At 42.8% G+C, this 22,311-nt stretch overlaps 1 protein-coding gene across 2 annotated transcripts in view; it reads right to left on the bottom strand.

Annotated features, from left to right (window-relative positions):
* The window catches only part of BANK1 (B cell scaffold protein with ankyrin repeats 1), a 242,187-nt gene that overhangs the window by 61,811 nt on the left and 158,065 nt on the right, over positions 1-22,311 (bottom strand). For both annotated transcript variants that reach the window (XM_072118549.1, XM_072118558.1), the window contains exon 8: positions 1,796-1,886. In XM_072118549.1, coding sequence (XP_071974650.1) covers positions 1,796-1,886 — 91 coding nt within the window. The remainder of the gene's footprint in view (positions 1-1,795; positions 1,887-22,311) is intronic.

Below are 22,311 nucleotides of genomic sequence, written 5' to 3'. Positions count from 1 at the left end.
CGGTCAGCTTCACTGCGGCGTGTAAGGGGTTAACCCCGGTGATCGGAGGAAACTCCAATTGCGGGTGTTGGCTATAATATGCAGCTGGCACCCGCAGCTTCTGGCACAGGCGTTGTTTGGCAGCTGGTGCCACCGGTGACGTAGTACTACGTCCAATTTCGGTAATGGGTTAAAGTCCATTCAATTACCAGCATCTAGAGAGTTTCATCAGAGGTCACAGTGGACATCCATCTGAAACTAGGAGTCATCTGTAAGTTGGGGACTGCCTGTATGGCTTTTTTATATGTGTTTCTATTTTTGCACAAAACAAGGGAGAAGGTGTAATCTTATCCACTGAAACATACTTAGACAGTTTATTTAGATACAGTAGGAAGTGCAACTAAGCAATAAGGAAAACAGAACAAAAATCATGTTCCTTCATAAAATATATAACAATGTCTAATTTGATCATCTGTACTGAATATTGAAATAATAAAAAAGGTGATAATGATAACACCCGGTTGTCCATTGAATCAGTCTGTAAATAAGCCTGTTTTCAGGAGCCAATTTTCTGCTCCCCCATGTGCCATAGAGAATAGTGTGCACATTGCCAAAGTGTTTATATAATAGAACAGGCTTTTTCCAATAAAAAGAAAAGCTTGATGAAAGTTTACCTTTCTTTCTGCTGAGCAGTGTCCCATGTCCCATGGAAGTGGCCCGTAAGAAGCATTCCCCCCGCCCCGCACTCTCAGGAAACCATTTTGTCATATGTCTATTTCAAATTTTAAAAAACACTGGCCACTCCCATGCGACAAAGGACACTGCTCTGCGGTGAGAAAGATAAACTTTCATCTAGCTTTTCTTTTCATTGGGAAAAGCATGTTTTATTATAAAAACAATATTGCAACGCGCCCACTATGCTCTATGGGGACATCGGGGAGCCAGAAAAGGGCCTCCTGATGATAGGTTCCCTTTAAGAATGAAAACATAAGAACTGCATACTGCAGAATTATGAGACCAAATGTAACAGAATTGTTAGTTTATTTACTATACAAATCATGTCAGGAAAGGAGAAAGATCCACTTTAAATAGGACTCATCATCCCCAAGAAAATGAAGTCATGGGGAAACTTCTATCAGGGATGGACAGCTATCTCTGCATGCATAGTTCTATATGGAGGGATAGAATTCATTGAAATGACTTCCCTGAGACAAGAAAGCAACATGTGAGTTCATGATTAAAAAGTTTTATTTAAACAATGCCAGTGCTGTAGGTGAATAAATGTAGTTTTGCAGAATATTTTCACCTTTTTTATTCTGACATTTTCCTTTTTAATAACATCACATCACAGTGCCATTGCACTGTACCAGAAACAGGTCCTGTAGCTAGGAAGTCATGCATAAAAGAGCCTTCAGAGAAGGAGAAGAAGCCATACACAGGGGATTTTGTGTGTGAGACGCAATGGTTTGTGTGTTTTTTGTGTGTATCTTTCTATGTGATTCTATGTGATATGTACATATATATATATTGGGCCAAGATGTTTGAATTATAGTAAATTAAAATATCACTATGCTATAGGAAATTTGGCTTCCAAAGCTGATAAAACCTAATCAACTAAAATACTATTAAAACATCAATATTAATATGGGTATAAAATGCTAAAAATGGGACATCGCAATTTTATGTAAAGTAAAAAAATATATATAAATAACCTGTAAAATCTAACACGTCAGTGCTAGAGACATGACTATAAAGGAGACATGACATGTTTAGAACAAACTAGCATCAGACAGAAAGTGAAATTGATGTGATTTACCAGCACTCTCAACCATGTCCACATAGACATCTTCTTGTTCAAACTCCAGTGGTTCTCCAGAAATGTCAGACTGATCAGCTTTAGTTTTTTTCTAGAAAAACCGTAAAAAAGAATTATGCCAGCAGTAGGGAGGTTCTGGACATTCACTAAGAATACCAACATGGTCAGATGATACAATAGATTGCTTACAATTAATGAATACCGTCCTTACAAAAAGTATTCAAACCTCTTTACATATTTTACTCTTTGTTTTATTGCACGCAATTGGCAAGATCAAAAAAGTTCTTGATAGGCCCAGCCTGAGCCCTGACCTGAACCCAATTGAGCATCTCTGGAGAGACTTGAAAATGGCTTCCACCAACGTACGCCATCCAATCTGTGGGAACTGGAGAGGAACTGCAAGGAAGAATGTCGGAGGATCCCCAAATCCAGGTTTGAAAAACTTGTTGCCTCATTCCCAAGAAGACTCATGGCTGTACTAGCTCAAAAGGTGTTTCTACTCAATGCTGAGAAAAGGGGCTGAATACTTATTACCATGTGATATTTCAGTTTTTTTTGTATAATAAATTAACAAAAATATCTACATTACTGTAATGGGTGCAGAGCGTACATTAATGAGCAAAAAAAAAAAAAAAGAACTTTTCTGATTTAACAAATTGACTGCAAACAAAGAGTGGAAAATTTAAAGGGGTCTGAATACTTTCCGCACCCACTGCTACTGGTTAGATACGTATAAAAGATTCTAAATTTTAGTAGTAAAGCTCTGTTTTCTTTTCCATCTGGATTTCTGTTTTTGATTACAGAAATAGAGAAGCTGAAATCACAATGGAAGTGGATGCCTTATGATGGAAACAAATAGGGGGGCATTTATTATGACCTTTCCAATGGAAAACTGACAGATATTTGTTTTATCTTGTTGCGCCTCTTGTGCCTTATTTATGAAGTGTCGGCACCACTATTTGGTATTACAACACTCATGGCTTGTTCTGTTTTTGGGAGCAAAATTATGGCACAGCTTGTGAATTCGACACTTCTATTTTTTCGAGTTTTGTGGCACATTTTTGGTGCTCAATCAGGCAAATGCTGGTCTAGGGAGTTCTATTTCACCATGAATGAAGGTGCCCAAATTGATAGATGCCCCCATAGAGTCAGATGGGTCCTGTTGACTTTAATTGGGATAGTTCTGATTTGTTAATAGTGTCCAGGGTTTAGTCTTTAAGTTTTCACAGAATTTGTGACAGAAGTTCCCATTGAAACCTTCAATGTAAATATGAACAGTTTATAGTATGAACAGTGTAGCAATGTATAGTATGAAAACTAGGATTCTCAGAAACACATTTGTGATTTCTGGTTTTGATTGCCAACCTTTGACCTGAACACTATATATTGACTTATACAATACACAACAACACTGCTGCAAGTCTTTAAAGTTGATCCTTGCTAGAGGTAATACAGTACACATATGCATTATGAATATGACATGTGGATACAATATATGACATGTTTACACTTATGCACAATTAGGATCACACCAGGGGAAAAACTGCTCTGGATTTTGGTCCTAAATGTGATTTGTTTCCTGACTTAAGTGTGTGTTTTATTTTTAGCTCTCAACAAACATTTTCACAAAGCAGTTTTTCTAAGTTATTGACTTTGGCTTTGGTATATGCATTTTGATCATAGTGTCATCTGGAGCTCCAAGAAGAATTCATTATCTGGCTTACATATATGGGGAAGCTTTACTTGGTTTTCTAGCTTTTGAATGGTAGCTGTGTATGTATTTAATGTCAGACAATTGCATCTTACATTCAAATTAATACAAAATAATACTAAACAATACAATAGCTGACACATACAGTGCAAAAAACGCACAAACAAAAACAAAAAAATTAAAAGAATTTTTAGTTAACAGCCATTATTTGATCATATATATGTCATAACAGCAAGGTAATATAACAGAGAGCCAATAATTCCACCAATGCTAATTATCTATGTTTCAGACAATTCCACTTTAAGCTGATCAGAGAAATGGTACCTTGATATTTGGACGCCATAGGTAGTCTAATATTTATGAGGATTACTTGACGGTTTTCCAGCATTGTCCAATATGAATGAATGATCACACAAGCTAATTTTTAAGTTTTCCAACTGAATTATTTCCCTCAGAACACATCCAATATGCATCCTAATCAAAATGAGACTGAAATTCTCTAACACACAAGATCATACATAATAGTCAGCTAAACATATCCACATGTGATCTTGGACTCCATTAAGGGTACAGGGAGAAGAAGCAATAGGACCCACATTGGCAGCAGGGTAATGGTTACAAAAAAGAAACTATCTTCTCTAGCACAGCAGTCTGCTGTGGAACACCTGGTGCCGGGCCGCATTCTGCCGGTTGAAAAAAAAATGGATGCTCACCTCCGGCGCTCCTCTTCATCTGTGCCTCCTGCTTCTTTTCAGGAGTGCTGGAGGTGAGTGTTTTCTTTGTTATTTTTATGGGGCCCTCACTGTGGACATTTTAATTAGTGGGGGGAGCACCCCCTGGAGACATTTTATGGGTTGGGGGAGTTCTGCTGGGGAGATTTTATGGGGGGGGGAATAACAATGCTAGGTCGCTGCTGACATATGTTATTAGTGATGGAAGGCAGCTGCTTGACATGTTATTAGTGAAGGGGAGGTTGCTGCGGGGACATGTTATAAGTAAAGGGAGGCTGCTGCTGTACATGTTATTAGTGAGGGGAGGCCGATGCTGGACATGTTATTAGTGAAGGGAGGCCGCTGCAGGACATGTTATTAGTGAGGGCAGGCCACTGCTGGACATGTTATTAGTCAAGGGAGGCCCCTTCTGGACTTGTTATTAGTGAGGGGAGGCCACTGCTGGGACATGTTATTAATGAAGGGAGGCCACTGCTGAGACACCCTATTAGTGAAGGGAGGCCACTGCTGGACATCTTATAAGTGAGGGGAGGCCACTGCATCGACATGTTATTAGTTAGGGAAGGCCGCTGCTTGACTTGTTATTAGTGAAGGAAAGCCGCTGCTTGTACATGTTATTAGTGAGGGGAGGCCGCTGCTTGACATGTTATTAGTGAAGGGGAGGTTGCTTCTGGGACATGTTATTAGTAAAGAGAGGCTGCTGCTGGACATGTTATTAAAGAAGGGAGGCCACTGCTAGGACATGTTATTAGTGAGGGAAGGACGCTGCTGAGACATGTTATAAGTGAGGGAAGGCCTCTACTGGCACATTTTATTAGTGAAGGAAGGCCGTTCCTGGACATGTCATTAGTGAGGGGAGGCCACTGCTGAGATTTGTTATTAGTGAGGGGAGGCCGCTTCTGGACATGTTATTATAGTGAGGGGAGGCCGCTGCTGGACATGTTGTTAATAAAGGAGTTCGCTGCTTGGACATTTTATTAGTGAGGGGAGGCCATTGCTGGACATGTTGTTAATGAAGGAGGCTGCTGCTGGACATGTTATTGGTGAGGGGGGCTGCTGCTCTGGGGTTGCTATATAAAAAGGGGTATTATAATGTCCCCTTTTCTCTAGCCATCTTCTTATTAAACATTAAAAGGGGGATACAGAAAAAGGACAACTGCCGGAAAGGGGGCATTTTAAACCTGGGGCTGCAGTAAATGGCACATTATATAGGTTGGAGTTTGATATGGACTACTTGCGGGGCACACAATTTTATTTTCCAGGGACCATGGTAAGAGGGTTACCCAGCCCGGTCCCTGATAAAAAATTTTACATGCAGCCAGTCCCCAGATACAAAAAGACACTAATCTAGCACTTCCGTAGACAAAAAGTAAAAACTCAGCTTTTATTGAAGAATGTTAAAAATGTGGTGTATATCCACATACAAAAACCAAACGTATCTATGAGTTTCCAACCATTACATGCAGCTCTTAGTCACGATCAAAGTCTGAACTAATACACAAGCTTAAGACCTGAGAACAAGTCATGAAATATTGCATTGTTGCTCCTTATCACGATTACACCTGTTACTAAATGCTCTGCTAGACACAACCTACTCACAGATGGGAGAAAAAAAAACAAAAAAACTAACAATACACAATTAGAAAAATAAAGAATGAATACTAAACATGTCAAATGTGTTCTATTATTTAGACCTCTTGGATGTCTTGTGTCCAAACTGAATATCCAGAGTTTCTTAATCCAGTCTCCACCACACTTAACCCTTTCTATGATGATAACTTTCAAACCTGAGGTATCGCCATTATGAACAATAAGGAAATGTCTTGACAAATCAGACATGTTTTTTATGTCATTCTTATGGCCTGATCTTTTATTTGTAAGGGCATTAGTATCTCTTAATTGTAACCAAATCTTGTTTTAAACATCCTTTTTGTGCTCCTTACATAATGCGAGCTGCAAATAGCGAAACAAGATAAGTATACAATAGCAATGTGCTATTGCAGTTTACAAATGTCTGGTTGGCATGGGCCTTGTTAGATGGAAATGACTTACATGTTGTGGCTTTCTATATAAACTTACATGAGCCACTTTTCATCTACAGAAGTGCTGGAGAACATTGTTTCTTTTTTGTATCCATTACAGAAATGCTCTACCTGCAATAACTTATAATTTACCATGCCTTGCCATTTTGTATTTGGATTGGCAATTTATATTTAATGAGATCTAAAAAATTTTATGCAAAAAAAGAAAACAGAAGACTTGACAGATACAAAGTTTTTAATTAATTATTGTAGATTTTGTCTTATTTCAGCACCCAATGTACCAATTAGGTTCTCTACTGCCATGTAGGTTTGGGGCTTTGGAGCCAGTGGACAATATCGATTGAGCAATGTGTTGGAGTTAAGTAGAAGGTCTCTCATTTCAATATGAAAAGTCAACACACTACTCTCAGTTACTATATTGATCAAGAAGGTAAGGATAAAGACCAAAACAATGAGTAGATTTAAAAATGGGACAATTGTAGGTCACCGGCCTACCCAATTAGTAGGGTTTGGCCACTTTACCTCATGTTTTTTGTAATGTGTGTGTCAGTGTGCAGGGTAATTTATAAATATACATCTATTAAAAGTTTTGCACCACTTTCTTGATATGAAAAGAGAAACCTACTGACGTTACCCCATCAGCCAGACATTTCTGTAGATGTAATGGCCCTGCCAAAGCAGCTATTAATAAGTATAGCTCCTATTAGATTGCATTTCTCCCATAGTGAGGGATTGCCTCTGTGCAACATATACTGTCTATAGCTAGTAATGCAGCTGTATAATTTATGGCTGGAAAAGGAATGGTTATACTGACCAGTGATGTGATTTTTAATGATTGTCAATCCAATCTTGGATACCTGAACACTCCACCCGCTACTAAACACGGCCTGCAAATATCAGGCCTCCTTCAGCTCTGATACATTACAGAGCCTGCCTAGGATTACTGCTAAAGCAAATCCTTACTTCTCCAGCCTAAAGTTTCAGAAACTGGCTGTGAGAATCCTTTTCCAGACCCTTTCTAGACATTGTCCAGCCAGCTATCTTGGACCTGAACAGATTGGACTGTTATTTTGTCCTGTTGTCTTTGCTGTGTTTGTGTTCCGGAATAAATGAGTTTATGTTCTACATCTCTTCTCGACATATTATCCCAGGTCCTGCCTCTACCATCTACCCTGAGATCCTTTAAACATATTTTCACCAAGATGGCCCCAGGTAAAATTATTTCCACCACACAGTGGCTTCTTCCTCTTCATGCAATTGCCTGCCCGGCAAGGACGAGGCCTGTTCCACCTGGACCAAGCAAGTTATAGATTTTTGAAGGTGGGGAGTGAAAAATGGAAATGAAAAAACAAAAAAAGGCCCAGGTCGTTAAGGGGCTTTAGCAAGTCAAAATGAGGCTCAGTATTGTGGGTGGCCTCCACATGCCTATATGACCTCACTACAATGCCTCACCATGCTCCTGATGAAATTACAGATGGTATCCTAATGGATCTCCTCTCAGACCTGAAGTAAGGCATCTGCCAACTCCTGGACAGTTTGTGGTGCTCTGTGACATTGGTGGATGGAGCGAGACGTGATGTCCCAGATGTGCTTCATTGGATTCAGGTCTGGGGAACGAGCGGGCAAGTCCTTAGCTTCATCTTGCAGGAACTGCTGACACACTCCAGCCACATGAGATCTAGCATTGTTCTACATTTGCAGGAACCCAGGGAAAACCACACCAACATATGGTCTCACAAGGGGTGTGAGGATTTCATCTCGGTACCTAATGGCAGTCAGGCTACCTCAGGCAAGTAAATGAGGGGCTGTTTGACCGTCCAAAGAAATGCCACCCTACAACATAAGTGACCCACCATGAAGTGACTTCATGCTGAAGGATGTAGCAGGCAGCAGATTGCTGGCTACGGTTTCTCTGTCACATGTTCTTAGTGTGAACCTGCTTTCATCTGTAAAGAGCATGGGGTGCCAGTAGTGAATTTGCCATAGGCCCCATCTGTGGATGTTGGGCCCTCATACCATCCTCATGCAGTAGTTTTCTAACCATTTGTGAATACACATGAACATTTGTGGCCTGCTGGAGATCATTTGGCAGGGCTCTGGCAGTGCTCCTCCTGTTCCTCCTTTCACAAATACAGAGGTAGCAGTCCTGCTGCTGGGTTGTTGCCTTCCTACAGCCTCCTCCATGTCTCCTGCCTGGTATACTGACCTGTCTACTGGAAGTGCCTCCAGCCTCTGGACACTATGTTGACAGATACAGCAAACCTTCTTGCCACAGCTCTCATTGATGTGCAGTCCTGGATGAGTTGCATTGCCTGAGCCACTTGTGTGGGTTGTAGAGTTCGTCTCAAGTGTGAAAGCACCACCAACATTCAAACCTGACCAAAACATCAGCCAGAAAGCATTGGTACTGAGAAGCGGTCTGTGAGTCCCTCCTGCAGATCAATTTCTTTATTGAGTCTGTCTTACTAAATGCCAAATTGATTGTCAATAAGTTTTGCTTCCTAAGTGGACAGTTTGATTTCACAGAAGTTTGATGTACTTGGAAAGATTGTGGGGACGTGAGGATTAGCCCTTAAAAAGGCTATCCTCACGTCCCATTGATGTACCTACCACCCGATCTACCTTTATAGGTTTATAGGCGTTTTCTTAAATAAATCAACAACAAAAAGCATACATTTGATCGAAAGCAGAGCATTCCCACAGCACAAGTCATTTTGCACTGCTTTTTTTCAGACATATGTGGATGGCAAATTTTCCTGTGTCTAACCAACCGGGATTTTGCCCCATGTGTTCAGCGCCATTGGTGCATTTTTTCTTCTGCCTTATACTTCCTGAATCTGTCTGGTCATGAACAATATTTTATGTATTCCAGTCAGCTTCAGCATGAAGTTGTTTCTTCTGTATACTCCTTATACCTAGCTTGTGTTCATGGCCTCATTCTCTTGTCTGCTACCTGTCCTGACCTATGCTTCAGTTCCACTTCTACCTAAATAATGGAAAACTTGACCCTTTGTCAGTATGAATGCAATTCCTGCTTCCTCACAATGTGCGACATGTTGGGAATATTTGCTTTCCTTAAAATCAGCCAATGCTAAAGGCAACTACTTTAGCGGTAGTCACTTAGGTAAATCCTGTGGGGAAAAAGGCATTTGTGATGGCAAGCATTCTTTCAGCTTCTCTATCTTGTCTTGTTAACAGTGAACTTCAACATCGGATATACATAAAAGCATAGGCATATCTCTTTACCAGAGATTATTCAACTATAAATCATTTAGAAATACAGTATTATTAGCGGACTCAGAGAAAATTCTGCCTTGCAGCCAATGAATACATTAGGGCATATTTTTTGATGCTGTCCAGGATTTTAGATACTTCAGGCTTGGAATATCGAGTTTTTAATTTTACCAAATTCCAGCTGATGCTGGATATTAAATATGATATATTTTAAGACTATGGGAGGTCATTTGCAAGTGGTTGGCTTGTAGTGCAACTAGTGGGTGGCTTTTAGTGCGACCTGGCGCCGGAGTTATGTTACAGGTAGCTTGGTCCAGAAGAACAGATCTCATCCATGCCTGTCAGGGCCAGTTAGAAGATGCAAAAAGATGGGGAGGATGTAATGTATTGAAATGTTCCCCTGGGGCACTTTCATTGTTTGATGGTAGATCTACAGGAAGATAGTGAAGGAGAGGTCCATGGTGTTAGTCGCAGAAGGCCAGGGATCATACGTGGAGACAGAAATCTTGAACAAAAACTCTATATTGGCACACAGTCCAACAAAGCAGCCGGTAGCCATCTGTAAACAAACCTTTCTGCAGACTTCCTCAAGCAGTAGATTGGTTGAATGTGGAGTAAAAGCATTCCTTAAGCCCAGGTATCTCTCTGAAGGGAGACAGCAGCAAGCTGTCTGACTGGCATATGTTTTTTCCGACGCAGCCTGCAACCTTCCAGCCGTGACTGCTGGCTGTACGAGTGCACCGAATTGGGGCAGGAATGTTGCCACTTCGGTAATAGTTGTGATTATTTCAGGGCTCGTACATCAGAAAAATGGCATACAAGCCCTTATTAATGTTTCATCCACATGTAGTCTACGTTTATATTAACAATTACTTAATTTTATACTAGAATTTTGGTGCAATTTTGAAACTCCTGACAGTCTTTGAGTTCCATTTGTCTTGTGTATTTTGGCCTTTTTTGTACCTTTTTTTCTGATTTGTCTGATTTATTTTAGTTCAGCCCCCTTTAAATTTTTTCATTTTAGTGTGATACATGATTTGTGACATTTTGAAAAGTTTTACAAACGGTTGCAAAAGTTCACCACAGAAAACCTGGCTTTGAAAAACAAGACACATTCAAAATTACTAAATTGCTCATTCAGTGTGATCAGAGCATTACTCTTCAGTTCAGGAAATTCCTCCAGTGCATGGAGCATTTTTCTCACCTAACTTCATATACATTGGCCCACATTTATCAAAATTAGTGTTTTGCAGAGTGTGCCAGATTCATGAAAATTGGTGCATGTTCATCATGAATCTGGCACATACTGCACTGTTCAGGAAGTGTGGACCAACTATTTTTGGTGCTCCTTTTAACAGCACAATTCTGTCAAGTTGCAGTAATAAATGTGGTTCAGCACTGAAATTCCCCTTTCAATGCAGAAGCCCAGCCGCTACACTTCACAAATACATGTGCAAGCAGTTTGCACGTTCTTTCTAGTGCAAAGTTTGGCAGAAAACTGGCTCACAGGCTTTAATAAATGTGGGCTATTGAGTTCATTCTAGGGATTTGAGATTTGGAACAGGAAATCCCTCCTGTGCATAGAGCATTGTTCTTGGATATCAGTCACTCGAGCACAAGAGGCCTTAAAGGAAACCTCTCAGCTGAAATGAATCTAATAGGACAGTACCAGTATGTTGCCAAGCAGACTTAAACCTTCTAGATCATGTCTCTTTATGTCCCAGCATGGTTCCATCATCCAGATAATCAAATTTACAAGTGTAAGGTAAACTGCTTGTATAAAGTCAGAGGCAAATAATTTTAATATTATTAATAATTGATAATAATTGAGTTCAGCTCTTCCTGCCTCTTCATTGAAGAGCTTGAATTCATTACTAAACTCTCCAACTCTTTACATTATACAACCAATTTACATCATATATCAAACCTCTGCAGTGTCGTCAGAGTGATAATCCTCATGAAAAAACATGTTTTTGTTTGGTCCCAGAATCCCTGCAGACACTCAGCAAATGGCTCAGGGACCTCAGGGTGCACCAACACGTTCAGTTTTTCAGATGCAGTTTTTGAAACCAAAAGCAGGTGTGGATTATAATGGGTGAGGACTTATCATTGAAAGATGCTGTTTCGCCTCTATTTTCACTCCACTCCCGTTTTGGACATCAAAACTGCATCTGAAAAACTAAACTTGTGGACACACCCTTAGCTTTAAGCGACACTTACTTCCACAGTTATAATAGGCAGTACCCGAAGAGTATTTGCGCTTGTGTGTGTATCTGACACGGAGATCCAGATGGATGATGAAATCTTCTTTTATTGATAAAACAATTACATATAAAATGCAACGCATTTCAGCCCCAGACTGGGGCTTTCATCAGCCCCAGTGCGGGGCTGAAACGCGTCGCATTTTATATGTAATTGTTTTATCAATAAAAGAAGATTTCATCATCCATCTGGATCTCCGTGTCAGATACATGCACAAACGCCCTCCGCAAATACTCTTCGGGTACTGCCTATTGTCTCCACATCGTTCCGAGATCCTGGTCCCTTGCTGAACGTGGTTCTCCAGGAGTGGCTGCTGCTGCGTGCTTCATTGTTATATGCCTTCACCATCAAACCCAAGGTGAGAGTCTTTATTTACTCCTTCACGGTTACCATAATACCCGATGATATCACACGATCTCTGCGCCTCTTTCTTCTCCCTCTGCCCTCTCTCTCTTTGTTGGGACGAGGAGCTCAGCTCCCAACTACCTCCATCCCAGGTTTCATTCACTTCCACAGTTATGGCAACAGAGCATGAAGAAGTATGCAAAATTTTTCCTTTTAGATTTAAAGGAAACCTACCATATGATTTGATGCATTATGAAGCAAACATACATTGAGTATGCTGTAGCTACACTGATACAGGATCAGATCTTGGTTAATCACTGTGCTGAGTGGTTTTGCTGATAATTAGAAAATTATGATAATGAAGCTCTGTTGCTTCTGTGGCTGTCTCAGTGTTTTTCCTAGCACATTAGTTATTCACTGCTTACCAGGGATGATGTAATCCCAGGGTTGTGCTTGAAGCCAGAATACACAATTGCTGCACCATCTCCCAGCTGCTGTGTATGTGTGATCCAGCTCAGGTTGATTAGTCCTGTCTGGTCTAAGCCCCATGTGTAATACAAGCTGTAATACAAGTTATGTGTAACTTGTGCAATCATGCAATCCAGCTTTCTGAAGGTCCTGAACGTTATAATTGTTTTTTCATCAAAACCACTTAAATCAAAGATTAACCAAGATATGATCCTGCATCAGTATAGCTACAGCATTCTCAAGGAATTTTTTTTTCATTAACATAACCTTTATACTTCACAGTATAGGCTATTTTTACGTGCCGTTTCATACCATAGACTTTTATGAATGCCAAATTATAGCTATGTAAAAATTGGAGATGGTACTGATTAGAGATGAGCGAGCACTAAAATGCTCGGGTACTCATTATTCGAGACAAACTTTTCCCGATGCTCGAGTGCTCGTCTCGAATAACGAGCCCCATTGAAGTCAATGGGAGACTCGAGCATTTTTCAAGGGGACCAAGGCTCTGCACAGGGAAGCTTGGCCAAACACCTGGGAACCTCAGAAAAGGATGGAAACACCACGGAAATGGACAGGAAACAGCAGGGGCAGCATGCATGGATGCCTCTGAGGCTGCTTAATCGCACCATTATGCCAAAATTATGGGCAACAGCATGGCCATGACAGAGTGACAGAATGAAGCTAGATAGCATCTAAAACATCCAATAATTGACCCTGACACTATAGGGGACGGCATGCAGAGGCAGCGGCAGCAGCGGCAGGCTAGAGAGTGGCATGGCGACATACCCTAAATGGACTCAGGCTTCAAACCAATGGGTGGCAGAGAGGAACCAAAGGAGGTGAGCAAGAAGCGCTCAAATAATATCGGTACATGATAAAAGTTTGCCAGTATATTTTGTGGATTACACAGCAGGGTGGCGACAAAGTTAACATGGAAGCCATGAAAACAACCCAAAATTCTGCCTGACACAGCTCGTTTGATAAGGGGACCATGTATGGAGGCAGTGAACTAGTAGTAGATTAAAGGTGCTGCAGTTAAAACTATGTTAGTTGGATCTTGGCATGGAGCTGGCGCTCCGCTGCCAGGCGAGCTTTCGCCAATCCAAGCCCCTGTCTCTAGGCTACTCCCCAAACAGCACTTCTAAGAACCTTTTGTATAAGATCAAGTGTAGTAGCGTTCTCATAAGTTTGGGATATGGCGGGTGAGGGGAATGTAAACAGATGCGCAAGAAGCGCATGATGCGCATGGAGCTGGCGCTCCGCTGCCAGGTGAGCTTTCGCCAATCCAAGCCCCTGTCTCTAGGCTACTCCCCAAACAGCACTTCTAAGAACCTTTTGTATAAGATCAAGTGTAGTAGCGTTCTTATAAGTTTGGGATATGGCGGGTGAGGGGAATGTAAACAGATGCGCAAGAAGCGCTGAAATAATATTGGTAAATGATAAAAGTTTGCCAGTATATTTTGTGGATAACACAGCAGGGTGGCGACAAAGTTAACAACTTTGATGTGGAATCCATGAAAACAACCCAAATTTCTGCCTGACACACCTCGTTTGATAAGGGGACGATGTATGGAGGCAGCTATATGGACGACTTTTGGAGGTAGCAATGGAGACAACGTGTGGAGGCTGCTATGGAGACAATTTAATTTGGATAGTGCCTGTATGTGGCAGTCCAAAAAAGTTTTCAAACCAGAGGAGCAGGTAGGTGGCCCTCCAGAAAAATGAAATAGATTGAGTGCCTGTATGTGGCAGTCCAAAAAAGTTTTCAAACCAGAGGAGCAGGTAGGTGGCCCTCCAGAAAAATTGAATAGATTGAGTGCCTGTATGTGGCAGTCCAAAAAAGTTTTCAAACCAGAGGAGCAGGTAGGTGGCCCTCCAGAAAAATTGAATAGATTGAGTGCCTGTATGTGGCAGTCCAAAAAAGTTTTCAAACCAGAGGAGCAGGTAGGTGGCCCTCCAGAAAAATTGAATAGATTGAGTGCCTGTATGTGGCAGTCCAAAAAACTTTTCAAACCAGAGGAGCAGGTAGGTGGCCCTCCAGTAAAATGGAATAGATTGAGTGCCTGTATGTGGCAGTCCAAAAAAGTTTTCAAACCAGAGGAGCAGGTAGGTGGCCCTCCAGAAAAAATGAATAGATTGAGTGCCTGTATGTGGCACTCCCAAAAATTGTTTAAAACAGAGGACCGGGTCGGTGGCCCTCCAGAAAAATTAAATGCATAAAGTACTATAGCTAGAGCCAGTGGGCCCTGTCAAAAAATAGCCAGTTTCCTCTGCTTTACTGTACTAAGAGGAGGAGAAGGAGGAAAATGAGGAGGAGGAGGAGTGGATAAATTATTCAGGTTGAGCTTCCTTCACCTGGTGGAGATTGGAAATTCTGAGAAATCCAGGCTTTATTCATCTTAATAAGCGTCAGCCTGTCAGCGCTGTCAGTCGACAGGCGTGTACGCTTATCGGTGATGATGCCACCAGCTGCACTGAAAACCCGCTCGGACAAGACGCTAGCGGCAGGGCAGGCAAGAACCTCCAAGGCGTACAGCGCCAGTTCGTGCCACATGTCCAGCTTTGAAACCCAGTAGTTGTAGGGAGCTGTGTGATCATTTAGGACGATGGTATGGTCAGCTACGTACTCCCTCACCATCTTTCTGTAAAGATCAGCCCTACTCTGCCGAGACTGGGGACAGGTGACAGTGTCTTGTTGGGGTGACATAAAGCTGGCAAAAGCCTTGTAAAGCGTACCCTTGCCAGTGCTGGACAAGCTGCCTGCTCGCCTACTCTCCCTCGCTACTTGTCCCGCAGAACTACGCACTGTGCCGCTAGCGCTGTCAGAAGGGAAATACTGTTTCAGCTTGTGCACCAGGGCCTGCTGGTATTCATGCATTCTCACACTCCTTTCCTCTCCAGGGATGAGAGTGGAAAGATTTTGCTTGTACTGTGGGTTCAGGAGAGTGAACACCCAGTAATCGGTGCTGGAATAAATTCTTTGAACGCGAGGGTCACGGGATAGGCAGCCTAGCATGAAATCTGCCATATGCGCCAGAGTACCAACGCGTAAGAATTCACTCCCCTCACTGGCCTGACTGTCCATTTCCTCCTCCTCCAACTCCTCCAACTCCTCTTCTTCTGCCCATACACGCTGAACAGTGAAGGACTCAACAATGGTCCCCTCTTGTGTCTCGCCAACATTCTCCTCCTCTTCCTCCTCATCCTCCTCCACCTCCACCTCCTCCGATATGCGCTGAGAAACAGACCTAAGGGTGCTTTGGCTATCAACAAGGGAATCTTCTTCCCCAGTCTCTTGTGACGAGCGCAAAGCTTCCGACTTCATGCTGATCAGAGAGTTTTTCAACAGGCCAAGCAGCGGGATGGTGAGGCTGATGATGGCGGCATCGCCACTGACCATCTGTGTTGACTCCTCAAAGTTACTCAGCACCTGACAGATATCAGACATCCACGTCCACTCCTCATTGTAGACTTGAGGAAGCTGACTGACCTGACTACCAGTTCTTGTGGAAGTTGACATCTGGCAGTCTACAATCGCTCGGCGCTGCTGGTAAACTCTGGATAACATGGTCAGTGTTGAATTCCACCTCGTGGGCACGTCGCACAACAGTCGGTGAGCGGGCAGTTGGAGGCGGCGCTGCGCTGCCCTGAGAGTGGCAGCATCTGTGCTGGACTTCCTGAAATGCGCACAGATGCGGCGCACCTTCGTGAGCAAATCAGACAGATTGGGGTATGTCTTGAGGAAACGCTGAACTATCAGATTTAACACATGGGCCAGGCATGGCACATGTGTCAGTCTGCCGAGTTGCAGAGCCGCCACCAGGTTACGGCCGTTGTCACACACAACCATGCCTGGCTTCAGGTTCAGCGGTGCCAGCCACAGATCAGTCTGCGCCGTGATGCCCTGTAATAGTTCTTGGGCGGTGTGCCTTTTATCGCCTAGGCTCAGCAGTTTGAGCACCGCCTGCTGTCGCTTAGCGACGGCACTGCTGCTGTGCCTAGAGCTACCGACTGATGGCGCCATGCCCACGGATGGTAGTTCGGAGGAGGAGGTGGAGGAGGGGTGGGAGGAGGAGGAGGCATAGTAGGCCTGAAACACCTGGACCGAGGTAGGCCCCGCAATCCTTGGCGTCGGCAGTATATGACCAGCCGCAGGGTCAGACTCGGTCCCAGCCTCCACCAAGTTAACCCAATGTGCCGTCAGTGATATATAGTGGCCCTGCCCGGCAGCACTCGTCCACGTGTCCGTGGTCAGGTGGACCTTGTCAGAAACGGCGTTGGTCAGGGCACGGATGATGTTGTCTGACACGTGCTGGTGCAGGGCTGGGACGGCACATCGGGAAAAGTAGTGGCGGCTGGGGACCGAATACCGAGGGGCGGCCGCCGCCATGAGGTTGCGAAAGGCCTCTGTCTCTACTAGCCTATAGGGCAGCATCTCCAGGCTGAGCATCTGGAGATGTGGACATTAAGGGCTTAGCCGTGCGGGTGGGTTGCACTATATTTGCGTTTCCGCTCCAGCGTCTGGGGTATGGAGAGCTGAACGCTGGTGGATGCTGTGGAGGATCATGGAGGCGACGATGGGGTTTTTGTGCCAGGGTCCTGGGCAGGGGGCTGACTATCAGCTGAAACAGGGGAAGGAGCAGTGGTGTGCACAGCCGGAGGTGAACGGGCTTGGTGCCACTGAGTGGGGTGTTTAGCATTCATATGCCTGCGCATACTGGTGGTAGTTAAGCTATTCGTGGTGGAACCCCTGCTGATCCTGGTTTGGCAAAGGTTGCACACCACAGTCCGTCGGTCATCCGGTGTTTCCTTAAAGAACCTCCAGACTTCTGAAAATCTAGCCCTCGCCACGGGAGCTTCACTACGTGACACATTTGGCGCTGATGCACCTGCTCTGGCCCTGCCTCTCCGTCTGGCCCCACCACTGCCTCTTCCAACCTGTTCTGGTCGAGGACTCTCCTCCGTCTCAGATGCACTGTGTTCACCCGGCCTATCATCCCAGCTTGGGTCTGTCACCTCATCATCCGCCGATCCCTCAGTCTGCTCCCCCCTCGGACTTCCTGCCCTGACAACAACTTCCCCACTGTCTGACAACCGTGTCTCCTCATCGTCGGACACCTCTTTACACACTTCTTCCACTACGTCAAGAAGGTCATCATCACCCACAGACTGCGACTGGTGGAAAACCTGGGCATCGGAAAATTGCTCAGCAGCAACCGGACAAGTGGTTTGTGACTGTGGGAAGGGTCCAGAAAACAGTTCCTCAGAGTATGCCGGTTCAAATGCCAAATTTTCCTGGGAGGGGGCAGACTGGGGGGGAGGAGGCTGAGGTGCGGGAGCTGGAGGAGTGCCGATTTCGGTGACATGGGTGGACTGCGTGGAAGACTGACTGGTGGACAAATTGCTCGAAGCATTGTCGGCAATCCACGACATCACCTGTTCGCACTGTTCTGGCCTCAACAGTGCTCTACCACGAGTCCCAGTAACTTCAGACATGAACCTAGGGAGTGTAGCTCTGCGGCGTTCCCCTGCTCCCTCATAAGCAGGTGGTGTCTCACCGCGCCCAGGACCACGGCCTCTGACCCCTGCAGTAGTTGGACGCCCACGTCCCCGCCCTCGTCCTCTACCCCTAACCCTCGGGTTAAACATTTTGAAAATGAGAGTTATAACTTGAATTATTTTTTTAACTTTTTTTTGTTTTTTTGTTTGTGTTTTTTAGTTTTTAAAACCAAACGATGCTATCCTATTGCTATGGCTATTTTCTAGCCAAGTATGAAAGCACACTGCTATGCCAGATGAGATGACGCTGAGTTATGAAAAAAATAAACGTAAAATAAAAAAGGAAATGGCAGACTGTGCCTAATTGAAATACAACCCCGGGCCCTAATAAATTTTCCCACTTCGGTCTTTGCGATGGATATGTGCGTCACTAAGCGCAAAACACAGCGGTTGCAAGTCTCACTCCAAATTGCTCACAATTTGCTAGTAGATGCACTGCAGCAAGTACAGCCACCAGCAGATCAACCAGAAATCAAATATATATAACGCTACTGTAGGCGTAAGTAAGCCGTTTGGATTCTCCTATGGCTATTTTCTAGCCAAGTATGAAAGCACACTACTATGCCAGATGAGATGACGCTGAGTTATGAAAAAAATAAACGTAAAATAAAAAAGGAAATGGCAGACTATGCCTAATTGAAATACAACCCCGGGCCCTAATAAATTTTCCCACTTCGGTCTTTGCGATGGATATGTGCGTCACTAAGCGCAAAATACAGCGGTCGCAAGTCTCACTCCAAATTGCTCACAATTTGCTAGTAGATGCACTGCAGCAAGTACAGCCACCAGAAGATCAACCAGAAATCAAATATATATAACGCTACTGTAGGCGTAAGTAAGCCGTTTGGATTCTCCTATGGCTATTTTCTAGCCAAGTATGAAAGCACACTACTATGCCAGATGAGATGACGCTGAGTTATGAAAAAAATAAACGTAAAATAAAAAAGGAAATGGCAGACTGTGCCTAATTGAAATACAACCCCGGGCCCTAATAAATTTTCCCACTTCGGTCTTTGCGATGGATATGTGCGTCACTAAGCGCAAAACACAGCGGTCGCAAGTCTCACTACAAATTGCTCACAATTTGCTAGTAGATGCACTGCAGCAAGTACAGCCACCAGCAGATCAACCAGAAATCAAATATATATAACGCTACTGTAGGCGTAAGTAAGCCGTTTGGATTCTCCTATGGCTATTTTCTAGCCAAGTATGAAAGCACACTACTATGCCAGATGAGATGACGCTGAGTTATGAAAAAAATAAACGTAAAATAAAAAAGGAAATGGCAGACTGTGCCTAATTGAAATACAACCCCGGGCCCTAATAAATTTTCCCACTTCGGTCTTTGCGATGGATATGTGCGTCACTAAGCGCAAAACACAGCGGTCACAAGTCTCACTACAAATTGCTCACAATTTGCTAGTAGATGCACTGCAGCAAGTACAGCCACCAGCAGATCAACCAGAAATCAAATATATATAACGCTACTGTAGGCGTAAGTAAGCCGTTTGGATTCTCCTATGGCTATTTTCTAGCCAAGTATGAAAGCACACTACTATGCAAGATGAGATGACACTGAGTTATTAAAAAAATAAACGTAAAATAAAAAGAAACTGGCAGACTGTGCCTAATTGAAATCAAAACCCTAATAAATTTTCCCACTTTGGTGTTTGAGGTGGATATGTGTGTCACTAAGAGCTAAACACAACGGTAGCAAGTCCCCCTGCAAATTCCTCACAATATGGTACTAGCTGCACTACTAGTGCCAGCAAGCCCAGCCACAAGCATATAAAAAAAAAAGTATAACGTTATTGTAGCCCTAAGAAGGGCTGTTGGGTTCTTGTTGAATCACTCCTGCCTAACACTATTCTAATAGAACACCCTATCGCTTTCCCTAACCAGCAGCAGCTCTCTCCCTAGCGGCATCCAGACACAGAATGATCCGAGCAGCGCGGGCAGCGGCTAGTCTATCCCAGGGTCACCTGATCTGGCCAGCCAACCACTGCTATCGACGTGTAAGGGTACCACGTCATGCTGGGTGGAGTGCAGAGTCTCCTGGCTTGTGATTGGCTCTGTTTCTGGCCGCCAAAAAGCAAAACAGCGGGAGCTGCCATTTTCTCGAGCGGGCGAAGTATTCGTCCGAGCAACGAGCAGTTACGAGTACGCTAATGCTCGATCGAGCATCAAGCTCGGACGAGTATGTTCGCTCATCTCTAGTACTGATCCATGATGTGGCATGTGTACATAAAATATTTGTGTATTACTAGTTCACTACCACAAATGAAAGCATGGCGAATATAAAAATGCATTATGTTTGTCAGTAATTTACATATAAGTACACAAATCAAGTAGGAATAGAGGAAAAGGCAAGTGTTTATTATGCTCTACAGTAATGATCTGCACTTTGAGAGCAGCATTTTATGCTCATAAATAAACAATCGTAACATTTTATGATGGCATCAGCTCCTTCCATACTATGCGGAAACATTCCATGGCTCCTGAGAACGGCAATGATCCAGACAGGGCCTCACCAAGAAGAAATTGGCAACTGTTCATTTTGATGTTAGAAGCAGGAGAACCCTTTTAGAGAGCAGTGAAAATACTGCGGAATAATGCAGTGTTCAAGGCTGCATCAGTTACTGTTATACTCCAAAGCCGCTATAAATCAGCCCTGCAGAGAATCTCATAAGTGCTCTAATTTAATCAGTTGCTAGACGGGAATGCGCTGTGTTAAAATGAAGAAGGGATTCAGCCATTTGAGGACACTTGATGAGCACTGCCTTTGCCTCCAGCTAAAGTACAGCAGCTGTCTTCAGTCAGTGAAGAAAATAGTAGAATTGTCTCTTTGCAATACTTACCTTCAGCAATACCCTACATATATTCTGTTACTATTAGCTCCAAGCTTAGGAAGACTTGTGTATATGATAACATTATGTGAATGACTGCTATCTGTAAGCTTGTAATGGACGATCCTAAACAACAGTAACGGTAAAGGAATGTAGAAGTCTGAAATGAAATCTTTGCAAAGAACAATTTTTCCAAAGACGTCAGGAAGGTTTTTGTTCATTGATGATTTAATATAAATTGTCCCCTAGTATGTAAGTAGCACAATTTGTTTCCACTGAAATTAGATTTGATTTTTATACCTTTTGACATATTTAATATTTTTTTCCTTTTGAAATATTTAATATTTTTTTCCTTTTGATCGTGGTTGCATCACACATGGTACATAATACTGTGGGCTTACATTATCAGCATTGTACATAACATTTCTATGTTTGATAAACCTTTGCACAACAACACAGGAAAAGGACATGATTAACTCCTTCCTAATGATGTCCTTCTCCATTTTTTGCATTCCCATTTTCTGCTCCCCTCTTAAAATCCATATCTTTTTTATTTTTCTGTGTACAGAGCTGTATACAGGCTTTTTTTCTGCATAAGAAATTGTACTTCTTAGTGGCAGTATTTACATTCCATGCCATGTACTGGGAGGCTGGAAAGAAAATCCAAATTCAGTTAAATTGTAGAAAAAAATGCATTTGCGCCATTCTCTAGAGGGCTCTGTTTTTACAGCTATGAAATGACACCTCTCCTTTAATCTTTGATTGGTAGGATCACTGAGGTATCAGATTTTTATAGCTTTCGTATATTTTAATAGATTCTAAAAAAATAAAACCTTTTCTCAAAAAAATTCTTCATTTTGCCATATTTTGATGGCCATAACTTTTCATACTTCGGTTTATGGAGCTGTGTACGGTTTCACTTTTTGCTGGACTTTCTGATGTTTTAATTGTTACCATTTTGGGACCTGTAATTACTTTTTGTAAGTTGTATGTGTATGTCGCTAAAAGTCAGATATATGGACGCTATTTTCCGATATGAGGTTTATCGAAGGGAATAATTGTTTTTATATTTTGATAAATCTGAACAGCAATACCTAAAATGTATATGATTTTTTTTCTTCTTTTTATATTAGAATGTATATTATTTTTTTCTTCTACATTTTTTTACTGTATTTATAGACCACCTAGAGTACTTAACCCTAGGGGTCTAAACACTCCTGCAATAGTAGATGGCAGTGTTGGAGGTGATCTGCCACGACATGTAATACACAGGATACGACAAATCCTTCATAATGACATGCCCTGGTGTATTGAG

The sequence above is a fragment of the Engystomops pustulosus genome, chromosome 1 (genome assembly GCF_040894005.1).
Source record: "Engystomops pustulosus chromosome 1, aEngPut4.maternal, whole genome shotgun sequence".
Lineage (NCBI taxonomy): Eukaryota > Metazoa > Chordata > Amphibia > Anura > Leptodactylidae > Engystomops > Engystomops pustulosus.
The sequence above is the reverse complement of the archived record's forward strand: the minus strand, read 5'-3'. Positions and strand labels throughout refer to the sequence as shown.